We start from the raw sequence: 24,557 nt of genomic DNA, 5'->3' as shown, positions 1-24,557 counted from the left end.
GGTCACTCCACATACGCCATCATTGCAGTCTCCTGTGTCCACTGCTGGATAATGCAATGGCATTTGATAAAATTCCTAGCTTGCTCATCACTGCTATCCGTTAACCTTTTTTTGCAAATGCTTTCATGACCTTTGGAATATTGATATAATAAATTAACCAGCTATTCTTATCTACTTTAACAATTTGCTGCTGTGGTCTAGCAGCAAATACAATTGCATGACCTTGGTCTAGTGAAATGGCAAACCAATCTGGTGTCCAAAGAGAGAGGGGCGAGCTTTTAAGATCATCTCTGTTGGGCCTTAATCTAATGTCAATGCAAAAGAAAGATCTGCTCTATTTAACTCCAGCCACTCCCCCAAATGAAAGAGATTAGAATTAAGAGGTTGACAATGGTATTCTGACTTGATGAAATGAACAAGGACAAAACAGTTTAGAATATTTTTTACTCGTGATAAAATGTTTTCTGGCTTGGGGTGGCAAGTGATAACTTGTAGCTGATGAACTATGTGCTGTTATACTTTCTCTGCTAAGTCTGATAAGTAGGTTCAGATGGCTAGACGTGTGTGAACTAAACTGGATAACTATTTCTTTTAAGAGTATTTGTTCCAGAATAAATTAAAACAAACCAGTAAATTGCTTGTCTTACATTATATATTACTTTGTATAAGGTGGTTCTGTGAAAACATGATTTTCAAAGACTTGAGACAAAATCCAAAGAGAGCAAGTATAGATGGCCAATAGAAGAAAAACACAAATAAAAGAGACAGACATTAGCTTAACAATTAAAAAGGGAAATCTAAAGTAATAGACAAGAACGCAGAAAAAATTGAGAGTACAGATGTCATGACATTTATTAAGAGGCATGCTACAACTAGAGTTTTAGAAAAAAGAGTTAGGTAGATACTCAAGTAATAATCAGCAAGTACACAAAACTTAAAAGAAATGGAATAAAACGGCAGTGTACAGAAATTCAAATTAACCATGCACTACACAGTTAGAAAATAAGTTTCTTTAATATTTCAACTTCTTTGCATTTATAACATCAAGTCATCTCAACAACACGGAATCCTTTCTCCCCTCCAATGCCACAAGCTGCTTAACAAACAAAAGCTGGTACTGTTGCTTATCAAAATATACAAGACAATTGATGTTCTTTTTATTAATAATATAAAAACCATTTTATACTTGTTCCCAAAAACCTTTTTTTTGCCAGGTAAAAAAATGTTGTTACAAATATTTACAGCATTTTCTTGTGTTAGATGAATATTTTTACAAACTTAAAAGGGGGTTTGTGAACACATGAAAAATTAGGGAATGTCTGGCTCCTGTAATTGTGTGCCTTTATTTGTCTGAATACAGTATTAAATATCCACTCGCCCTCTTCCCTTAGACCATTTTATTTGGTTCACATTTTAAAAAAATCTTGTCTCTTGTTCATCACCAATAATCGCATAAAAGGCCACTTTACACGGAGTCTTTCAAGAAAAAAATACCTCAAGGACAGAACTGGCAAGATGTTTCAGTAAAACCAGAGCAAGCAATCTTTGGTCATTGCAAATGAGGTGACAATCTAATAACGCAACATTTTGTTTGGTCAGCAACCGTATCTTGAGAAAGTGGGAGGCTTGTTTGTCCAGAAATTGGGAGAACGAATTGGGGAAGAATAAAAACACAATTACAGAGATGAATTAAAAGTTTAACTGATTGGGTGTTTTCCCCCTATCCTCACTAATGATGCACATTAATCCAAGAATGGGAATTTCTGCAAGAGCTTATTTATAAAAGAGGAAATATGTATTCTCCTCTCTGATTTATTATTTTCCAGGTTAAAACTTACTGTGAGAAATGTAAAGCCTGATGTCTTGAACTCCTGTATGGTACAACATGATTCATGTGACAATGTAGACAGCAAAAGAGCTATAAACTGACTGAAACAATAAGCAATCAACTGCACATAAGGACATTATATGTTTATGGGTCATTTGGTATTTTAGTCTATATAAATACACATTTCCTTGAACACAAGAGTGCTGATTTTAAAGACTGAAAAATTTAGCAAAAATAAAATAAAATAAAATACAGAAATCTACTGAAGGCACATGAACTTTGGTCCCATTTTGTTTTTTTCTTTGTAAAACCCTGAAATTAAGATTTACGAAGCTTTTGTTTTTTTAAAAAATAATTCCTAATTGTTAAGGTTTGCTTTAAAAATTAAGAACAGTTTCATATATTACATACAGATTTTTGCAAAGACAATTAGGAGTTTGTTTGCTTCAAAAACGTTATGTGTGCAAAATGTCAACAGTTTGCAGCACAATTCAAATCTGGCAATTGTAATCAAAGTTACCAGTCCACAAAAGTGTCAAGGCGAACAAAATGGCTTTCATACGTTATCTACTCAGGTCTGCTCCTTAGAAAATAGCAATATATATCTGAGCTGTGTTGTTCTAGTATATATATTCCAGTATCTACACACTATATATTTGCTATTCCCAGAAGTGTCACCATGATTTTCCTTGGATATACTTAAATAGGCAGCAATGGATTTGGCTCACAAAATGCACCCCACGTGCTAAACTTTAGAGTAAGTATCCATTGCAAGTGGAGCCTTTCGGTCTGAAAGAAGAGGTGCTACACCAGGTGCGTCAAACTTGCGTCGTAACAGTGTTGTCACGTAATGTATCGCAACTTTTTCCCTTCGCTAAACCAGGCATGGGCATGGGAGGTGCATGATGCATCCAGCCTGCAGGCCACAAGTTTGACACCCCTGTGCTACACAGACAAACTCAAGGCTGCTTTTGAAAACATAGGCACAAAGAGCCTACAGAGTATCCTTCAAACACAGTTAAGAGTACGAAAGGTGAGAAATGGGAAAGGCAACCAAGTTAGGGCAAGGCTTCAAATTAATGTCGCTTTGATATTCAGAAACCTGCAAACATGTCGGATAGAAAAAAAATTGTGGCGCAATACTGAAGTTAAACCACATTACAATTTGGGCACATATATATACCAATTATTATTAAACACAGAATGCAAGGTATGAAGAGAGTGCAGTAAGAGATTGCAGCTCTACCAGCATACTGCAGTTATCCTTCCCAAGCCAGTTTTGAAAGAAAAAAAAAGGTCTATTTTTTTCCTAATTTATAGTCAAATATAGTTTGCATTTCATTGTTAAACTATTATGGCTTTACCTTTAGGAATAAAAATCCCAAGAACTGTGGGTGATTGAAAACTTGAGCCAATACTATTTCAAATTAGACCAGGTTTGAACCTGGTTGTTTCTGGAGGCATTTTAGCTCTGATGCATTGCTATCAGATGAGGAATGTGCCATAATTCCCAATTTAAAAAGCATTTCCATCACAAATGTTGATCTATGGAACTGCAAATCCCTCTTCATAAGAGGTGCTAATCGGTTTACTAAAAGGGCACCATTGCTACTTCTGTTAGGTATAAATATACTCTCTGCATTGATTTAAAACCTTCAATTTTTCAACCCAAAAACTAGAGGCCTGATATAGAAGTTTGTTACTTCAACTGCACTTCCAATGGTTTTGCAGGGGCCACAGTGCTTTACAGCTTAAAAAAAAATAAAGGTTACGGCAACCAAGACTGATGAGAATGATGAAATAATTTGGAAAATTAATTTTCTATACTAGGGTGCTTTATAAGGCAATATCTGCAAAAAATTATGTTACCAAATAACCACATCCTTAATTAAGCCACTTACTATTCTATGGTAACATTATTTATTTCTAATGTTCTGCAGCAAAGGAGTAAAAGGACAAGAAAATGGTAGTTATCTGTTTTTATCTTAATCCAAATTCAAGAGGTTGCCTTCTAAAACATTCCACGGAAGGAGAAAATTAAGCTAACTATTGCTATAAATGGAATTCCTGTTTTAAATGCAAAGTTTGTACTGCCATTTCTTATATTTGCAACTCATGGAAAAAATAAGCTTGCCAAGTAAAATCAAACTCAAAATGTTAAACACACATACACTACAACCATGATTTATACAGAATATAATGTAATTATGATGAGACCTCCCTAAAAGGATATATCCAAAATAAAATCCAAAACATTTGCCACCATGTAACTATAATTGTAGGTCTAAAAACTCAAAACTGGAAGTAGGAAATTTTATAGGAACTATGGTATTTTTTTAATCTTAAATTGACCATTTATTTCTCTTAACTCTACAAAATTGTTTAAGATTAGTAAAATCAATAAATTAAATGCTTGCAATGTTTATCAGCATAAAACATAAGGTATTTCACATAATACACATGCGCACGCACACACACTCACACACAAAACTCTTGATATTATACATGTTAATGCTCAGTCTTATTTTTTCCTGCTTCAGTTACATTCATCAAGTCCAACTACACCCCCCTCTGTAGCAGCATTAAACACATGGTGACCAAGCCTAAACGTAATTTAGCAAGTAACAATACAAGGCAAATTTATCGGTTCTCTAATCCAAGTAGCTATTTAATGGCTTAAGGGGCTGTCATCCTAAATATACTTATTTTGAGCCATAGTCCACTAAAATTGATAGAATGCAAGGGAAACACTAAGGCTCATGTGGCATAACAGAATCAGGCACTCGTTTTAATCACTTTGCTAAATTAAGAAAATATGTTGCTACTCTAGAGTTGGCTTGTTTTAATAGACTTATTATTTTCAAACAGCTGCAAGTCATAGCTAAAATGGAATCAGATCTTCCTGGACACTAATGTAGCTTTACATGAAGAAACATACATGTTGACAAAACACATGCTAATCAAGTGTCCAAATTGTGATTATCAACAAACTATCTTCCACGCACAACTATACAAATTTAAGGCAGCCAGTGTCGCACTGCGTATCCTTTCATGCTACAGCAATGTTAAGAAGAAACTTGCATTTCAAAGGTAACTTAAATTTTGTCATTTTAAAGGAGTTTAGAGATTGATCTAAAGCTGTGAAATTCTTTTTGCCAAGCAAAAGCTGGTATTCACAGAACGACCTAACCTACTAAACATTCCAAAGACAATGAGCACACTTCATATTATCATATTCTATTTCTTTTTCTAAATCTTTGTCGAAATTTTCCATTTTCAAATCAATGGAAACGATTAACCATCCTTATTGATGAGAGGAATATTTTATAAAACAATGCATTTTTTTTCAGTAGACGTAACATCTTGAGACCCCTCTAAAAACATTGTATTACAATCATAGAAATAACTTGAGTATACCTATATTTCACAAAAAAATAGTTAAGATTGCATCTCTCTCTCTCCAAAAAGGAGTGAACATTCAGTCCTGAAGTTTTGACATTTGTGAATGCAAGCCCATCTGCACCGAGCACAACAAGCCCATTACTGTTGGGTGAAAAGAATCCTGAGGCAAAATATTCTCAAAGTCAATAACTCAACTGTTAGATATCAACCAGAAACTGAGAACATTTTCTAAAGCCCAACAAGGGCACCACTCAACTGCAACCTCTAAAATATTGTGAAGAGGCCTAGAAGCAGGAGCACTGAGTTATCTTCGTTCCCAACCTACCCACCCCTATACCAAAGCACCAAAATCTGATTTGACTATTACTTATTAAAAACATCTTTAAAATCACCAAATGTTTAAAAACTAAGACAAAGGGAAAAAATTTCACAAAGCCACAATACAGTTAAAGATACTTCAGATAAAACTCTAAACTATTATATCATTATAAGCACATAATAAGGCACATAAGAAATTAAGTAAATACACAGTAATTCTTATTTAAGTATTAGAGATTATAGTGGTACAAAAAACCCTTGAGGTTTAAATTTTATATGTTTAAAACAAGACCTTACCAAAAAATAACCTTTCTAAAAATTTGTCAAACCATATGACAGACCTGATTTTTTTTTCCTTAGGAGTGTAAACAATTATTTTTCTGAAAGAAATGTACAAAACTTGAAATCAGGACATATTTCTTCTTTCATTTTCTCCAATTTCTTATTACACTTCATCCATAGTAACAACAGTTATCTCTCACACCGTGATGTAATGCCTAGTTAGAACTGTCAACAAATTGACCTTAGGACAATTTACCTGTGTGGGTTACATAATTAATTGGATATTATATTACTCCAAGGAGAAATAAGGCACGGCCTTTCCTCCAAAATTTTCAATAGAGAATGATTAAAACATTAATTAGTAAAAAAAACTATTCCCACCAAAAAATATTTTGAATATAACTGATGTATAAAATAATTTGCCAAAATTATTTTTAAACCATTCCATCAATCACACTGTTTGACAGAGAACACAAATATTGTCTGGGAATAAAAGCTTGACTATGTTCCTGAAATCACCAAAAAGAAAAAAGAAAGATGGGTTCTACTAAAGAAGGTAGATTATTAACAGAAAATTTTGTGGAGGACTATTTGCCATTACAGCAAAAGATAAATCCATGATTTGTTACAATGTCTAGAATTACACATGAACCACACACGTTTCATTGTTCAAGGATGCAGCGTTGGTTTGGTCTGTTACAGTCTCTGCCTCAAATTTTACTGGAACTACGGGCACACATGTTGAACTCCAAAAAGGTCCCCAATGCATCAGATTCAGATTGTAGATTTAGAAAAGGAAACTCTGAGGTGATGATTTTCTCCAAGATCATGATTATGAAGCTCAGTAAGGGCTTGGATTGCTTCTTCCACAGTGCCCAGTTGGATAAGAGCCATTTTGCGGTCTTTTCTAGAAGCAAAAAAGTAACAGTTAAGTTCATTTATTGATAGTGCACCATCCTTACTACCACAACTTTTACATTCTGTCTATATGGTACTTATTTGGGAAAATATTCAGAGGGACTTCATTCTGCTTACATTGCAAGATAAAAACAATACTAAAAATCTTGGCTGTTACTTAGACTCTATGTCAGTGTGCTAAAAACTTGCTACTTGTTAATTCTGTTAAAGCAAATACTTTTCAGCTACAGCTTCTCAGTTTTATGCTTTTATTTTCAGGAAAGGAAATTCAAAGATACAGTCAAGTTTTTAATTTTATGTAACCATGTTCTTTCTTTCCCCAACAGAGATCTATCAATCAATATTATTTCAATATCATATTATCTTTTCATATCCTTATAGATGACAAGAATGCATTCTTTACACAAAGTGCAGAAACTTACGGAAAGAATTTGAAGGCTTTCACAATACATCCAGTACCAGCAAAAAGATTCTTCAGGTCATCAACAGTGATAGAAGGCCTGTAACATGGAATTAAGTATCCAACATTAGCTCTCTCTCTCTCTCTCTCTCTCTCTCTCTCTCTCTCTCTCTCTCTCTATATATATATATATATATATATATATATATAAAGTTTTATTTGGGTTTTCACACATACAAAATACAAGTAAAACATCTTTTTTGAAAATAGCATGGTCCTGGGTTGAACTTTCTTATACAGACACAAAACTCAATTTCATGCTCCTTTTTGTGTTCTATTCCATATCTTATACTATTCTACATTTTCTATATAGTTTTTCCCCCCTTTTAATTTTCTCAATTTTATTTTGATTATCTCATCTCAATTCAAATCATTGTATTTATACTTTTGTCTGTTCTGTTTCAATTTCATATTATCTTTTCTCATTAAACAAATTTTCTCCTGTAGTTACTAATTGGAGTATGACACCTTTATATCTTTTAATTACATCTATTCAACTCTTATTTAAACTTCAGTATATAACTTAAGGTTATGACCTTCAATATAATACATAATACGTAACTTCCAATTGAATTCTGCTTGGTACATTCTTAGAAAAAACACTATATTCTTTAAAAAAAATAAAAAATAAAAAAGATTGTAAATATATGTAATTATAAACCCTCATTCCATTCCAGTTCAATCATTAATAATCATTAAAATCTTAACCTCTTTGACACTTCTTTTCAATTAAATATCATACTTCCTTAAAAACATATATAATCTCCATAATTAATTTTTCCCTTATTTCTCTTCACATGTTTTGTAAATCATTAAATATACCTTTTATTACATTTATTTATTAACAAGCACTCCACTGAATTATGATAACTATTTTATCAGACATTTTAATCATACATTGTTTCATATTTTCTAAAATTATTTCTGTTCCTAACATAACCATACTATCTTATGTACCTTTGCAGAATCCCTTTTTCCATTAAATTTTCACCCATTATCTCTAAATAAGCCCCGTTTCTCTATATTTTGTTTCTGTCCTTTATGATTTCTTTTCCTTTCTTTCTTCCCTCTCATCTTCTCCCTCCCCCTTTTACCCCCTTGTCTCTCTACTTCTAATTCTCTCTTCTGCATTTCCCTCTTCTGTTGCTTTCTGATTTTATACTTATTTTTCACTCTATTCTTTTTTGGGGTTGTTTTTCCCAATCTTAAACTTTCCATTCTCTTCCCTCCCCCCCTTACTTCCCCCATCTAAGATTACTTGTTCATTAAAGATGGCTTCTTTTTTGTCACAATCTTCTTGTTCTGCAGGCATTTCTTGTTTTTTTCTCATAATTCCAAATCTTCATTTCTAAAAACCGAAATACGAAGCCAAAAGAACCTCTCCCTCTTGTGCACCTTCTTTGTACTTTTTAAATTCCATTTTCAGTTCTTCTAAAAGTGGAGCCATTTTAAACAGTTTTAAACAAGCACCCGATTGATTTTAGTCATTCAAAACAGTCACCAAGAATCCAGAAATCATCAAGTAATCCAGTTAGTCCCGAGGTATATCTTCTTCTTCTTTTTTTGACTTTCTCTTCCAGGGTTTTTTGTTGCAATATTTCAGTTAGAATGTATCTTTTGGAAGTCTTGTTGAGATTTTGCTGTAAATTCTTTTTTAATTCCAGGCAGTCTTCTCCCTTCAAGATCATGCCCTTTTATTCTTTTTCTCTCCTTTCCTGTTTTCAAAAGCTTTTAATTATCCAGAAATCTTTATTATCCCTTTGACTTTTTATTTTCAGCATTAAATGCCTATTGATGTCAATGTGGATTTTTTTCCAATTTCTTACTTAAGTCTCTTAGCTGTCAGTATAGGAAAAGGAGTGGAAAAAAACCAAATCTTTTCCCTTTTCTCTCTCCTTCGCAGCTTAAAAATCTACTTAGGGAACAACGTTATTGTTTTTTAATAGTTTCAATTCCAGGGTACCTTATTTGTTGCTTTTGCTGTTTGACCCGGTCAACCAAAACTTTCTTCTCTTATCTTCCTCCTGCACATTCTCTTCCGGTCGATTTCTTCTTTGTGGTGGCCATTTCTGACAACCGCTGCAACTGCCTTCGGGAAAGGGAGTAATGGCCAGCTGGGGAGGAGAGATGCGGCTCTCCTCAACCCTGCAGGCACTCTCCCCCCTCTTCACCACCTCTACGGGGTGGCTTAGTCCCGAAACCAGCCAGCTCGGGCTGCTCCAGAGGCGAGCACGGATCGAAGCCTTGCAGAGACTAGGTTTCGGTCTGTCGCTGAAGAAGCTCAAACCGGAAGTCCCAAAATTAGCAAATATTCATGGAATCTAAAAAGAAAAATATTCTTCCCATTTGTCTCAAAGGTACATTTTCAAGTGGCAACTGGACTTTCTGAAGAAGCTTCTTGGATGAGAAGTGAAACGTCTTAAAAAAAAACCCAGAAAGTCCAATTGCCTCTTGGGACATCCATGACTTGGATGACTGAGAATCTTCATAGACATTATTCCCATTTGCACTTAACCATAACATAATTGTGTGCTGATGACACCAATCTCCTACTTTTCCTCAGGATATTCTTATCTCATCATATAAGCAAATCCATAAGTAAGGCAAGTGTGAGCAGAATCAGTGTAAAAGTTCCATTTTTAGCCACCTCGTCTGGCATTATCTAAATATACAGTAGTTTCAAGATACATAAAATCTGTAAAGCTCCATTGCCAATTATCATGGAGCCAAGCAGGATGGGATGTGCTGGCATGGCCGGATCATCTGCTCAGGTCTCTTAATCAACCTGCACTGCAGCTGTTTCTTTCCTAGCTCTGGCTCTTTGCTGTGGTGCTTTTGCTTCCCAAATAGCTTTCATATATTTCACCCACCCACCCCATCTCCATTTTTGAAAACTCCTCCTCAGGATTTCAATAAGTAAAGGCCAAAGGCAACTATTTGATTTGGTGAAGAAAAGGGGATTAGCCCCCGCCCATTATTTCACTTTAACATTTTCACTTTTAGAAGCAACAACTCCACTTTTTCTCATTGCGGTATCCGGAACATAAGTAAGAAAGTTGAACTGGGCTTTTGCTGCTGATTTTGTTGTTCCTTCCATTTGTCAGTTTCAATTATTCACATGCAAATAGATGCAGGGACATCTTTACACAGCTAGTTCGTTTTTCTGATTTGGCAGAATTTAGCTAGGTGCACAATCAAGGCAGAATCTGGCTCTATTCTCCCAGAAGCTACCCTGAACAGCAGAGAAATGAATCCTGTGAAACCCAGCAAGACTCCTACCAATCTTGCTGCAAATTGGTGGGCATTTTCCCTACTGGGTTGTGAGGTACTGAAAGGAGAATCATCTTTCCTATAAGAATTGGCGTGCTCATAGCAATAACTCAGAAAAGTTCAGTATAGTGATAAGAATTGTCTAGGGCAGTGGTGGCTAACCTTTTTGGGCTCCTATGCCAAAAACTGCACATGTGCCAGCACCCAGAATGCAATGCATGCCCCCTTCCCCCGCCCCTGCATGCACAATCCTCCCCGCCACCCGCTTACCTGCACTGCACCTCACAGCTGATTTTTTTCCGTTGGTTTGAGGCCTTTTCGGCCTCCCAGAGACTTGGAAAAGACTCTGCAAGGCGTTTCAGGCCGAATTATAGGCTCATTTCATCACTTCCTGTAATACTGGAAGTGACGAAACAGGCCTATAATTCACCCTGAAAAGCCTCGCAGAGGCTTTTTCCAAGGCTCTGGGAGGCCGAAAAAGGCCTCAAACCAACCAACCCCTCCCCCCAAATCAGCTGTGAGGCGCACGCATGCACAGTGAGGTAAGTTTGCCTGTGGCTCGCATGTCAGCACAAATGGCTCTGCATGCCACTTGTGGCACGCCTGCCATAGGCTCACCCTCACGGGTCTAGGACAATGTCTAGCACACAAACCTTGGCAATTTCCAGATGTATAGACTTTGACTCTCAGAATTCTCCTAAGTGCTGTGGAGTTGGAAGTCCATACATCTGAAAATTGCCATGCCTGGGAAATGCTAATCTGGGGGACAGCATATGTAGACTCAGCACTGTTTTAGGACAACTTAAAGATTAGTAGATAGTACTTTAATTCAGAGGTCCATTACAGAATTAGGTGCACCAAGTGACGCCAATCCATGACTGTTTATAACACAATAGACAGTTAATATTAAAGTTGCCAAGAGGATTTTTTTGGTTACTGTATCAAATGAATACATTTCCCTCTGTAAATAAAACAACAGTCTTTAGATTATGAAGGCCAAGAATGGAAACAACTTAATTCCTGCAGAAGTCAAATTATCTTGAGCTAAGGCACTAAATAGTGTATCAGAACTATGCCTAATGTTCTCCATTCCATGCCAAATGTACTTCTTTGGCTGGAACTGGGCTGTGTCTCTGGATAGATCAGCATGAAAATACAATATAGAATAAAACTAATTTTCTGCTGTAGGTTAATCCTTGTAGGGACATTTGCCACCTTCTGGATTTGCCTCACTGGCTTTCAGCTTAATCCCCACAAATTATCATGTGAAGTGTTAAAACTACTTTATAATGCCTTGGTAAGGCCACACTTGGAATACTGCATTCAGGTTTGGTCGCCACGATGTAAAAAAGATATTGAGACTCTAGAAAGAGTGCAGAGAAGAGCAACAAAGTTGATTAGGGGAGTGGAGGCTAAAACATATGAACAGTTACAGGAATTGGGTATGTCTAGTTTCATGAAAAGAAGGGCTAGGGGAGACATGATAGCTGTGCTTCGATATCACAGGGACTGCCACAAAGAAGAGGGAGTCAAGCTATTCTTCAAAGCACCTGAGGGCAGGACAAGAAGCAATGGGTGGAAATTAATCAAAGAGAGAAGCAACTTAGAACTAAGAAGAAATTTCCTGAAAGTTGGAACAATTAATCAGTGGAACAACTTGCCTCCACAAGTTGTGAATGTTCTAACGCTGAAATTTTTTTAAAAGATGTTGGATAACCATTTGTCTGAAGTGGTGTAGGGTTTCCTGCCTAGGCAGGGGGTCATACTAGAAGACCTCCAAGGTCCCTTCCAACTCTGTTATTCTATTCTAGAGCTGTGAAATGTTTAGACCAGGGAAACAGGTCAAATAAGAGTCTTTGATTTGGATATGCTAAATCAGGGGTCCCCAACCACCGGACCGCAGACCGGTACCGGTCCGTGGATCATTTGGTACAAGGCCGCAAAGAAAATAAAAATAAAATAAAAATGGCGGCTTTCTTCGCCTTTGGTGAATGCTGCTGGGATCAGGGATCAAGGACACAAATGAAAGAAGGGGAGGGAGGAAGCAACCAAAGCCTGTCCTGCTCTCCGGCTCAGCGGCTTCGGTTTCCTCCCGCCTCGTTCCTCTTTCAGTCACTCTCTCGCTCCTCCACCAGCCCAGGAAGGCTTCTTGCATTGAGTAGCTTGCATTTAAGGCCAGTTGTGGTTGGAATAAAGGTAGTTAGGGGCATGCATGCCTAGTTTTGAGTGATGTTGGATTGGATGTTGTGGGGCTGGATGCAAAGTTGTGGGTTGTGTGACTTTCTTTTGATGCAATCAGCTCTGTAGTCAATGTATAGGTCGTTTTCTCCATTGTCTAGACAGTTTTTGAGTTCTGCACGGAATTCATGAGAGCAGATACTTTGCAGTATAGATAAGTCTGGTCTTGAGCAAAGTTTTTTGCGGCTGGGATTGGTTTTTGCAATGGCATTTATTGTAAGAATGAATATGCGTTTGCTGGACTCATTTTTGCATACAACTCTATAAAATCTTGGGGCCACAGAGCCGTCATTGTATTTGCACTGAGGGCCATCTCTGGTTATTTCAATATCTTCAGGAGAGATGTTTGTTGTATTTGAGTTGCTTATGATATCATGAACTTTGGTGATGTCGTCTGATTTGTTGGTGTCTTTGAGACCAAATAAGATGGCATTTGGATGTTTCTGTTCACGTTCCATGGTGTCTCTGATGAGTAAGGGGATATTATTTGTGGAATTTTTTGAAGGGATAGTAATTGTTTGTGGCTGTGGTTTGGTGGTTATTTTTGGTTGTAGTTGTGATTGTAGTTGAGGTTGTGGTTGTTGTGGGATTTGATTTTGAGCTGATAGGTATTCACTTATCTGTGCTGTATGTTTTTTTTTTTCCAACAGAGATTAGGCTTGCTTGTATAGTTGTTTCAAAACATGTTGCTGAGCGTTCTTCTATTGAGTGAATGAGTGGTTCTATGCTTTCATCTCTGTCAGGTAGGGTACTCAGTTTGTTTAGCTTAGGAGAACATGATGGACATAGATAAAAGAATGTATCTGAATTTTTAACCATATCAGCTAGGCTTTTATTTGCGTTTAAGCAGGCAGGGTGGGCTAGATTATCACATAGGCAGCATTTGATGTAAATTTCGCTTTCATTGATGGTTTCAAGACATCTGAAACATGTGCAGGAGTCTGGGAGGTCATTGGTAGAGATATTTTTATTTTGTTTTGGTTTGGAGCTTTTGGCTGGCATGGTCAATGGCAATAGTACAGCAATCAATTACAATAGCTAGTTAACGTGATAGGTAGACAGTTACTTAATGAATGTTGGTAATTAATAAATGTTAACTGATATGTTAGAGAACGAATCAAAAGTAAGGTTACTTATTGCTAAAAATCAATTAATCAATCAATTGGTTATTCAAATCACTCTAATCAAATAATTTTGCTAAGCAACAAACAGCCTAATTTATTACAGTAATTATTAAACACACTGGTCAGTTAAATTCACTAAATCACTGATTTTATTAATCAGATATTCAGTAATTACACTATATGCACTAAACACTCAATCATACTAATCAATAAAAACAATAAATCAAATCATTTGATAAAAATTAATTATTTAAAGAAATTGATTTTATGAGAAAATGAAGTAATGAAGTAGTATTGAGAGTTAGTAAGTAAAGGGTTATTGCTTTGCTTTGCTTTGCTTAGCTGTTGCTGATATCTGAGAATAGGTTTATAACTCCTAATAAACTGGCAGGTCGTCTCTTTTCCTGGGCTGTTTGAAAACAATCAGTGAGCAAGGGTTTACACTCTCTTTTTTGTTTTGTAGGTTGAATTTTTGAGATAGTAAAGATGCAAAGATGCTGAAGGGGGGATCTCTGGCCCCTTCTTCAGCAGAGATAAACAGAACAATTCACTGGGAAATTCATTTCCCTACTTATTAAACGTACAGATTAGCCTGATATTGAAGTTGCCACCTTTTCCTCATAGATCAATCTAGAGACATATCTCTATTCTCAAAACTTTCCAAGTGCAATTGCAGTTAAAAGATGCTGGATTTGAATTATGCTCAAGCTTGGATGTTCTGGCTAAAAGCACAGAAGACGGTCAACATTTATGATTGTCACTACATCTATCATCTCTAATATGTTAATTTCTCATCTAGATTTATTAGCTAATACTGTTTTACTGCTTTCTTTTGGTCCTTGACTGTAAATTAATAAACAAATAAAATCCTCTGAAGTTTTATTTATTGTCCCACAGATAATTAAGGCCTTTTATAGGCTCGTGGCATTATAAATACATTTTATGGTACAAAGTGCAATGAGACAGTGCTGAGTTGTATTTAGGGCAAAAATAAACAACTGTTCTTGGGCTTAATGATGTCACCACTCTGATGTTTCTAATCTAATCTACACACAAAACTACAACTTATACACAGGCACAAGAATTCTGCAACTGAGATAGCTGTAGCTTTCAAAAACACCTTTCCTTTCATATAATGCAAACTGCTACTGGCAAAAAGAAACTTCAAAAGATCCCAGGTGCAAATTTATAAATTCAGTTTTTTTGCAATATTATCATGCTGTAACAATCAAATTTATATCCTGATAATAAAATTGGCAAGACAATAATACAATGATCTCTGGATGCTCCAAATACAGTAAGAAACACCTTTTTAAAAAAATGCTCAGAAGTGTGAGTTTTTGCCACTATCGCAAACTCAGAAGCGTGGACCATTGCCAACCTCTCAAATCAACTACTCATACCCTATGGCCTATGATGCAACAGATTCCCTCAAACACCTGACGAAGAAGGCAACAAATCACATTTTTAGGCTGAATGGAAAGGAGGGAGACACAACAGCTCTCTGCAGCAAGTCTTCTTTATATATGGATGTACTTACGGAATGTTGGAGAGGTGAAGAGTGGCTGATGGAGGGAAGATATTTTGGAAGTTTTTGGAGCCAGGCTTCTTAAAGCGATGCAAAGGGCTATTGCCATAGTCCTTCGTTAGACCCTGGTCCTCTTGACCTTCACGAGGGAGCTGTACTGTTTGATGCTTTGAGAGTGTAATACGGAGTGCTTTCCCAAATAGTTTTTGTCCATTTAAATGATTCATGGCTGAAATATTTAAGACAATGAAGTTAAGATTGGGGGGAAATAAATAAATAGATACTGTAGCAAGCAGTATTTTAAAAGATCTGTTTCAATAATTAGTCAGTATATTAGATTCACCTTTTTGCTAATTTTCAACTACACTGATTTTCGTTATGCTACTTACAGCAAAAAGAGCAATAGCAACAGCACTTAGAGTTATACCGCTTCATAGTGTTTTACAGCCCTTTCTAAGTGGTTTCCAGAGTCAGCATATTTTCCCCAACAATCTGGGTCTTCATTTACTGACCTCAGAAGGATGGAAGGCTGTCAACCTTGAGTCAGTCAGGATTGAACTCCAGGCTGTAGGCAGAGTCAGCCTGCAGTACTGCTTTCTAACCACTCCACACCACCATGGCTGTTACATTTTATAATGTTTCTGAATTAGGATCAGATATACTCTAATTATTATTTATAAGAGAATCAGATCACTATGCACAATTAATAAAGTATAGAAAATGAAACATGCATTAATTTCACATTAAAGAAACTTCAGTTGAAAAAAATGATCAAATGAATTTTTAATCAAATGAAAATCAATATCCTGTTGGAGAGATAAAAGCAGCAGTAACGTTTTGTTTCCACTCTTAAGAGTTTTGCTGGGGGTTTTTTTTAAAAGGAAAATTACAATAGATGTTTACTATAAAATAAATGAAACGCTCATTTTGTACAATGCAATCACACTATATTTTATTAGCACTTTTCATACCTAGTTGGGCTTGAGTTGCATCTGCCATTTGAACTAAGGCATTTTCCTTCTTATTAAACATGATTTTTACACGGTGAACATCACCATAAACACCTGCAAAAGTAAAACACATTTTGAATTCATTTTCTGCAGCAGATCATTCCAGTTATATATACATATGTTATAATGCCTACGCTATGCTGAGGAAATTTTTAAAATAACATATATTAAGTACATTTGAGAACTCTGTAAGGACCAGTAGAGCAGAGATATGAAAATCTACAAATTGGATATATTCTAATTATTATTTACAAAAGAATCAAGTTCCTATACATACATCAACAAATATACAGATGTCACCCGGTATTTTTAAGAACACAAACCAATTGCAATTTGTATTACAACATCAAACATTAGCTTCTCAGACAATGTTATGTATTTTCTGCATAGAGAAACTAAACTTACCAAACAAGATAAATAGCCCATCTGGTGTGATTGCCTGCACAGAATATAATAACAGTTTTGTAATGTATAATTTGTAAATCTGGAATTATCATAAAGTTACTGTGTATGTTTGTTTTAATATATTCTATACTGTAGTACTGCGTATAATTCACATCATTCATTGATGAGACTATGATTGTTTAGATTTTAACAAATAGCATAAATCTAATTATAATAGTTGGCAGTTCAATTCAGTTTGAAAAGAGATATTGGGGGCTTCAATATTGTTAAAATCAGCTTTGTTATATATATCTATGGCTGAATTTAAATGCATTGTTATTGGGAAAAGAGAATTGTTCTGGCACTAAAAAGTTTTCTTCTTATGTAACCTGCCGTAACTATATCAGATAGTCAAGAGCATAAGGAGCTACAGAACAAGGAATTGGAATGCCTGGTATATCAATATAATACTACGAAGACCATTTTGGCCACATGTCATATTATTATAACACATTTAATTAATTTAAAAATACTATTGCATGTCTTCCAATTAGATACACAAATTTTTAGGAAAAAACTGACATTCAGTTAATAGTAGAAGTGTGATGCTCAAAATGCAATGGGGGTTATTATAATGAGGCCAGGTACTATAATATTCCCTTTTGAAAATAAGACTTCGTTCTGAGAGAAGTCAGTGGGTTTTGAGGATTCCTACATTCTTCTACCAGCCATTTGTAAAGTAACAGGAAAACAATGGAAAATGCATGCTTTAACACACACGCGCACACACACAAATAAATTACAGAGTTGGAATGACTCTCATGTTCAGTGAATTACCCAATGGAGTGAAGAGCTTATCTTTTTCTTTATTTGGGCAAACATTTCAGTAGGACTTAGACTTGGAGGTTTACTTATTATTTGGACTGTATATATTAGTTCCTATATCTGATTACCTTTCCCTTCCTTTTTTTCAAGTGCACTGACAGTTGTTAATTAAGGACATGAATGCCAATTAGCATATACATATAGAGGGGGGTTTGCTTACAATGTAAGATACACATTCCTTTTGGGGATTATGACTTCTTTTTTTCTTTTGCAAAAGAATAAAAGCAATTAAAACAAAAGCTATGTTTGAATTGTGGCAAATGCACATGTGTTAGCCTTACATCAGGATTGAGGTTGCTAACAAGTAATACAGAATTTCCATGCAATCCTGTAACTCCTGGGAGAGCCATCCGCCCAGTCATTGCAGAGGTGGAAATTGCAAGAGGACCAAGTGCGCTAGGAACAGCCGGGATCGATAAACCTGGAATAACCAAGAGTTCCAAAAAGCATTTCAGTAAAAACAAAAGTAACTTCATTTTTATTTCTCATGTTAAAAGTAAATGTAATCTGAAAATGCACATCAATCTATTTCTTCTCACTGGATTAAATATCATAGCTCATCTCTCCATTCCATTTTGAAACAGCAACCTGAATCAAATCAAACTCTCATCCCAATCTTTGAAACTTCTCCCCATGTTTTATGGAAGAAGGGTTCCTTCAAAATACTGTATTACCCAAGGCCTTGATTCTCGGGTTTCCTACTAGTAGTTAAATATGGATAAAACACTCTCTTACGTTGTCCTGCCCAGCTGCAGTCTAATAACTAGATGCCCTTAATTTTCAAATTGGAATTCAAAAAATCCAGAACGGAAGAATAGTCAAGCAATATTAAAAGCTTTGTTTTTAGTGCTTCATTAATGTGCTGTTAAATAAAGTAACAACATGTGACCAACACCATTAAAAAGCTGCCAACACATTTGTCAGCATTTGGTTCTAACACACATATAAATAGTTAACAAAACTAAATGAAATATTAAAGGCAGAAAATTAGATCTTTCCTATACCAAGAAAGACTTTACCTGCAGCTTGGGGGAAGCCAATAGCAGGAGCAAAGCCAGCTGCCCCTGCATATGGTGAGGAGATGATACTTGGAGTGCCTGGAAAAGGAAAACAAATTAGACCAGATTGCAGGAGGTTAATTTCTAGAGAAAGTAAAAAGTTATTCAACCCTTAAGGGAAAGATTATTGTCTTAGATTTATTGCATGGGATGAATACATGCCCTGTTCGTTTCAGTTTATGTGATTCTCTGCTCTGCTTTCTATTTGAAGACTCTACTGGCAATTAAGTGATAAATAACAACTGTACAATCTTTCCCCTCAATATTGGTATAATTCCAATAGGCATGTTAGGAACTGTTTCTCTGACAGGACACTAAAGAACCAAAAACCAAGTGCAAATAACATGTACACACGTAACACTTTCTCTGTAGTTTATTAACAAGGGCCCATTCCTTCTTTTTGCTTTTTATGTTAAATTATATCATGCTATTTAATTTTTTACCACCTTCAATGAGATAGCAGGAAAAATATATCAATTGCTTAGTCTCTGAAGATAACTGATTGAAAATACCCTTTTCAATTTTTAGATGAAACTATGGCATTAAAAACAATTGCCACAACATGTACAAAATGTAGAATATGAGGTGCAGAAATAAGCACCGAGCAAAGAAATCAAGTAGGCTCTATTTCATGAGGCCAATTCACATGCTACAGCTATGATGCTTTGGAAACAGGAGAAAATTGCCACATTCAGGACTATAACCTTTAGAACTCAATAGCTTCCTAAACCTCTTATCTTTAGTTACAATATGGCAGTTACACAAATACTGCAAAACACTATATATTTTATACTTATAATACAACATGCATTGGTATTGTGACTTGTATTTGGCAATATAGGCATTCATCATTTAATTCACACTTCTGCTCTCCATTATAATTCATTATGCAAACAGCCAGCAACAAAGAGCTTATTCAGCCAGACAGGGCCTGCGTGAATACTGATATCAAATACATACAATACCCTGTATTTCTACCCAAGAATATTAAAGAGTTTTTGCATACAGCATGTAAACTGCAGTATCACACAAATGGATACCCTAACAAATCAATTAATTCATTTAATAGTGGGTCAACATATGCTTGAAAAAGAAAGTGAATATGTCTTCTCCTCTTAATGCTACCACTTACCTGTTCTTAATTTTTTAAGCTTAGGCTCAGAGTTTACTGAATCTCTTTTGTGTATTTAGATAATTAGTCCTAAAAAAGTTGAACAGTGGGAGAGGAAATTCACGAAAGCTTGCATTTATCTATTGTGAGCAAAAATGTCTGGGATCAGTGTGCACTGATTGGCTCAAAATTGAGAAAGGAGTTCGGCAAGGCTGCATACTGTCACCCTGCCTATTTAACTTATATGCAGAGCACAACACGAGAAAGGCGGAGCTAGATGAATCAAAAGTTGGAGTTAAGATTGCCGAGAGAAATATCAACAACCTCAGATATGCAGATGATACCACTCTAATGGCAGAAAGTGAAGAGGAACTAAAGAGCCTCTTGATGGTGGGGGGGAAGAGTGCAAAACTTGGTTTGAAACTCAAACATCTCAATTCCTGGTAAACAGATGGGGAAAAAATGGAGGTAGTGACAGATTTTATTTTCCTGGGCTCCAAGATCACCGCAGGTGAGGACTACAGCCAAGAAATTAAAAGACGCTTGCTCCTGGAGAGGAAAGCTATGGCAAATCTAGACAGCAAACTAAAAAGCAGAGACATCACCCTGCCAACAAAAGTGCATATAGTCAAGGCTATAGTTTTCCCAGTTGCAAGGTATGGCTGTGAAAGTTGGACCATAAGGAAGGCTGAGCGCCAAAAATTGAGGCCTTTGGACTATGGTGCTGGAAAAGTCTCCTGTGAGACACTTGGACTGCAAGGCGATCAAACCGGTTAATCCTAGAGATCAACCCCGACTGCTCTTTAGAAGGATACAGATACAGATAATCAGAGTTGGAAGGGACCTTGTAGGTCATCTAGTCCAACCCCCTGCCCAAGCGGGAGACCCTACACCAGTCCAATCTCTCCTTGAAGGTCTCAAGTGATGGCGCTCCCACAACTTCCAAGGGCAAGCTGTTCCGTTGGTTGATTGTTCTCACTGTCAGAAAGTTTCTCCTTGTTTCCAGGTTAAATCTCTCCTTGTTCAGTTTCCATCCATTATTCCTTGTCTGGCCTACAGGCACTTTAGAAAATAGCTTGACCCCTTCCTCCCTGTGGCAGCCCCTCAAATATTGGAAGACTGCTATCATGTCTCCCCTGGTCCTTCTCTTCACTAGACTAGCCAAGCCCAGTTCCTGCAATCGTTCCTTGTATGTTTTAGCCTCCAGTCCCCTAATCATCCTGGTTGCTCTTCTCTGCACTTTTTCTAGAGCCTCAACATCTTTTTTATAATGTGGTGACCAAAACTGGATGCAGTACTCTAGGTGTGGTCTTACTAGGACTTTACAGAGTGGTATTACTACTTCCCTTGATCTTGATTGTATCCCTCTGTTATCTTTATCCATACATTTTCAGTGTTGAGCAGTAATCACTGTCAGCTATGCCCCAAAAGGGTAATTTTGAAAACAATCAATATACTGTATTTTTATTATATTCAATATATTGGGGTTTAACACACACTAATGGCAGAAAGTGAAGAGGAACTAAAGAGCCTCTTGATGGGGGGGGGGGGGAGGCCAGATCCTGAAGATGAAACTCAAATACTTTGGCCACCTAACGAGAAGGAAGGACTCACTGGAGAAGAGCCTAATGCTGGGAACGACTGAGGGCAAAAGAAGAAGGGGACGGCAGAGAATGAGGAATGAGGTGGCTGGATGGAGTCGCTGAATTAGTTGGCGTGAGCTTAGATGGACTCTGGGGGATGGTAGAAGACAGGAAGACCTGGAGAAACATTGTCCATGGGGTTACAATGGGTCGAACACGTCTTTGCGACTATCAATATGTTAAACCCCAATATACTGAATATAATAAAAATACAATATATTGATTATTTTCAAAATTACCCTTTTGGGGCATAGCTGACAGGGATTACTGCTTAACACTGAAAATGTATAGATAAAGATAAGTTTGATACAGTTCCAAAAGCTCATGAGTTCAAGACTTTGTTCCAATTGGAGATGGACAGGGACAGCAAGAACCTATTAGCGCTTCTGTTCCAGATTCTACAATAATAATAATTCCCCTCCAGACTACAGTAACATCATTACTAGATGATAGACTTATCAGAGCTTTTTAAAAGTCAGCGTTCTTTCAGGTTTTACACATAACATTTCTCTGAAATAAGAGGAAGCAAAATTCATCTTCATTATTTTCTGGGTTAGCTAAGGAATAAAAGTTTGATGGTGATTTCCAATAGATGCTGGCAAAAGGTTGTGCAAGAATGAACATTCCTTTTAAGGCCCAAATTTGACAAATCCTCTTTCATATCATCAGTGATGCATAAGATACAAAAAGTACAAAAAAAAATAAATCTCAACTTCGGAATTTAATAATTTCATAACAGAGACAGCTTTCATAAGCAGTAGTATTGCAATTAGAACAATTATTAATCTAACATCATAACCTATATTAATAATATTTTTCAAAGCCACTTCTTCCAAATGATGGAATGCCCATTTTACTACTGTATAATGTCTCTTTGTGGAAAGAAAAATCTCAGTAGCCCATAGTAAAAGGCAGGAGTAATTTGTTCTATCTCCAACTACAAAGGAAGTGTTCTTACCAAAAGCGGCAGCCATAGTAGGGTCAAGTGAAGGCTGCCCATCTCCTGAAGGAAGGTCCAAACGTGTGAAATCTCTGCTCTTATCATTGTTATATTTTACATTAAGGCTTGTTAGCTTGGAGAAATCAATACGAAGAGTGCAGCAAGCATTGTAGATATTCTGACCATCCAGAGCCTATGGGATATTAAAAAGTTGAGGTTATGAAATGCTTCCAGGATTTTTATATAAATACATGCAAAGTTGCAGTGTGAACATATACTCTGATTGAAGCAAAGGGGCAAATGAGATCACATTTTCACTGTTGCCTGAGCCCATTGTTTTATGTGCTTTGTAAAATAAAGGAACCATATTTCCAGAATGTTGTAATTCTTGTTATATCCCAAACATCATTTTGAAATGGCATTTCTTTGAGACTACATACCATCATACTTATGCTGCATCATGCATGCTATTAAGTTAGTAAAATATAACTACCAAATGGTAGACATCTCTATTAGAAGATTTGAAAGATTTGAATAATTAACCAAATAGCCTTTGTGGGAGCACCTGTTTAGAATTTGCAGAGTAGTTCTGAAAACTTTTTACTATTACTCTTAAAGGCTTGCCAGATTAATCTTTCAAAACTGGAACAATCACATTAGCATCTGGCTTTTATTTCCAGCAATGGCAGAATAAAGGGGGGGAAAGGAATGGGAGAAAATTATAGGCACCTCTGATAGGCAACAAAATAGGCTTTTGGAAAGCTGCATTCGGCACATTGCCCTACCAACATTTAAATCAAGCACGTCTATAATGTAATTATGTCCCTTCATCACACAAAAATTCTTATGCAGTCTCTTAATTTCAAAGAAATATATCATACTCTAATGTAAAGAAATAACTGTATAAAATGATTATGGCACGGGTGTAAGGCTGCAAACATTATTTCTCCTACTGTAAAATTGCAGCATAATACTTGTATGACATAGCACCAGAAAAATAAGGCGTTTCATATGGAGTAAACTGTTATAATGCAAGCATATCAGGAATCTATTCACAAAGTTACCATTTTGGCATACTGTGCATTCAAAGGGTCAGCATATTGAAGCAAGGCCTGAAACTGATTATTCTTTGTAAAAGTTATGATCTTCAGAACCGTTCCAAACTTGGAGAAGATCTAAATAAAAAGTTCAAACAGTCAGTTCATCCATTAATACTTTCTTGGGAGTTTGACATATAATGATTTTCCAACAATCTAAATGTACAGGCATGAGAATTTTTATTATAATTTGGAAGTGTAGCACTCTGAACATGGTATTAATGTTAAGAATATTGCACACTGGGGGGTTGTAACAAATTTCATAAGTGAAACAGTTCTCTCAATAAAAACAAAAATAATAAAGACTGATTTTTCTTCAATATGTACATATTATAATTAAATATAATTTAGTTAAACTGGCCAGGTACATTACTGTTCTTGCTGCAAGGAAAATATCACCTAAGCTTGAAAGCCTTTCCGCCCCCCAATATTTAATGTAAATAAGGTAAAAAATCACATTAAAGAAACAAAGACTAAAGAGTACCACAATTCTGACATTGTGTACAAATGACAAAACAAGACTGCATGAAACCTTTGAAAGGATTGCTTTGCAACACAAAACATAGCATCTCTCTTTGAATTGCTAAAGCAGCTGTGTCCTTTGCAAAGTTTGTGCGGGTGTTTTGGAAGTTATTCCTAGCTGTTTCCATACGTATGTGCGTGAATATCTGTTAGCTTGGGGGGGAGGAGTAGCTTTCCTTTTTGAAAAGCAAGCAAAACAAAACAGCTATGTATACACACACACAGGCAGAGATAGCCAGAAATGGCTTTCAAGGCAGCCATGCAACCCTTGCAAAAGACATGGCTGCTTTAATAATCCAAAGAGAAGTGTTGTATTTGCCATTCAAAAGCTTTCCACCATTATAATATTCCACAGTATTGGGATTAAATGTATCCTAAAGCTATGATCTAACAAAATGCATTCATTCCAGTTTCTTCTTTCAATTCTACATAATCACTTTATTATGTGTTCATTGTGTTCCCTGCTTTGAATTCGTATTCATAAGCAAATAATTAATATGGTGCATACGAGACACAAAGAAGGAAATAGATATGCACGG

General features: G+C 36.1%; 1 protein-coding gene across 2 annotated transcripts in view; it reads right to left on the bottom strand.

The window, feature by feature from the left end:
* Window positions 1-995: 995 nt before the first annotated feature.
* The window catches only part of PTBP3 (polypyrimidine tract binding protein 3), a 63,085-nt gene continuing 39,523 nt past the window's right edge, over window positions 996-24,557 (bottom strand). For both annotated transcript variants that reach the window (XM_026713398.2, XM_026713399.2), the window contains 9 exons: window positions 23,464-23,574; window positions 22,418-22,592; window positions 18,667-18,744; window positions 17,929-18,068; window positions 16,784-16,817; window positions 16,340-16,432; window positions 15,381-15,597; window positions 7,171-7,248; window positions 996-6,737 (listed from right to left, as the gene is read on the bottom strand). In XM_026713398.2, coding sequence (XP_026569183.2) covers window positions 6,605-6,737; window positions 7,171-7,248; window positions 15,381-15,597; window positions 16,340-16,432; window positions 16,784-16,817; window positions 17,929-18,068; window positions 18,667-18,744; window positions 22,418-22,592; window positions 23,464-23,574 — 1,059 coding nt within the window. In that variant the 3' untranslated portion in view covers window positions 996-6,604. The remainder of the gene's footprint in view (window positions 6,738-7,170; window positions 7,249-15,380; window positions 15,598-16,339; window positions 16,433-16,783; window positions 16,818-17,928; window positions 18,069-18,666; window positions 18,745-22,417; window positions 22,593-23,463; window positions 23,575-24,557) is intronic.

Source organism: Pseudonaja textilis, chromosome 2 (genome assembly GCF_049901715.1).
Source record: "Pseudonaja textilis isolate UNSWEBS1 chromosome 2, rPseTex1.2, whole genome shotgun sequence".
Lineage (NCBI taxonomy): Eukaryota > Metazoa > Chordata > Lepidosauria > Squamata > Elapidae > Pseudonaja > Pseudonaja textilis.
The sequence above is the reverse complement of the archived record's forward strand: the minus strand, read 5'-3'. Positions and strand labels throughout refer to the sequence as shown.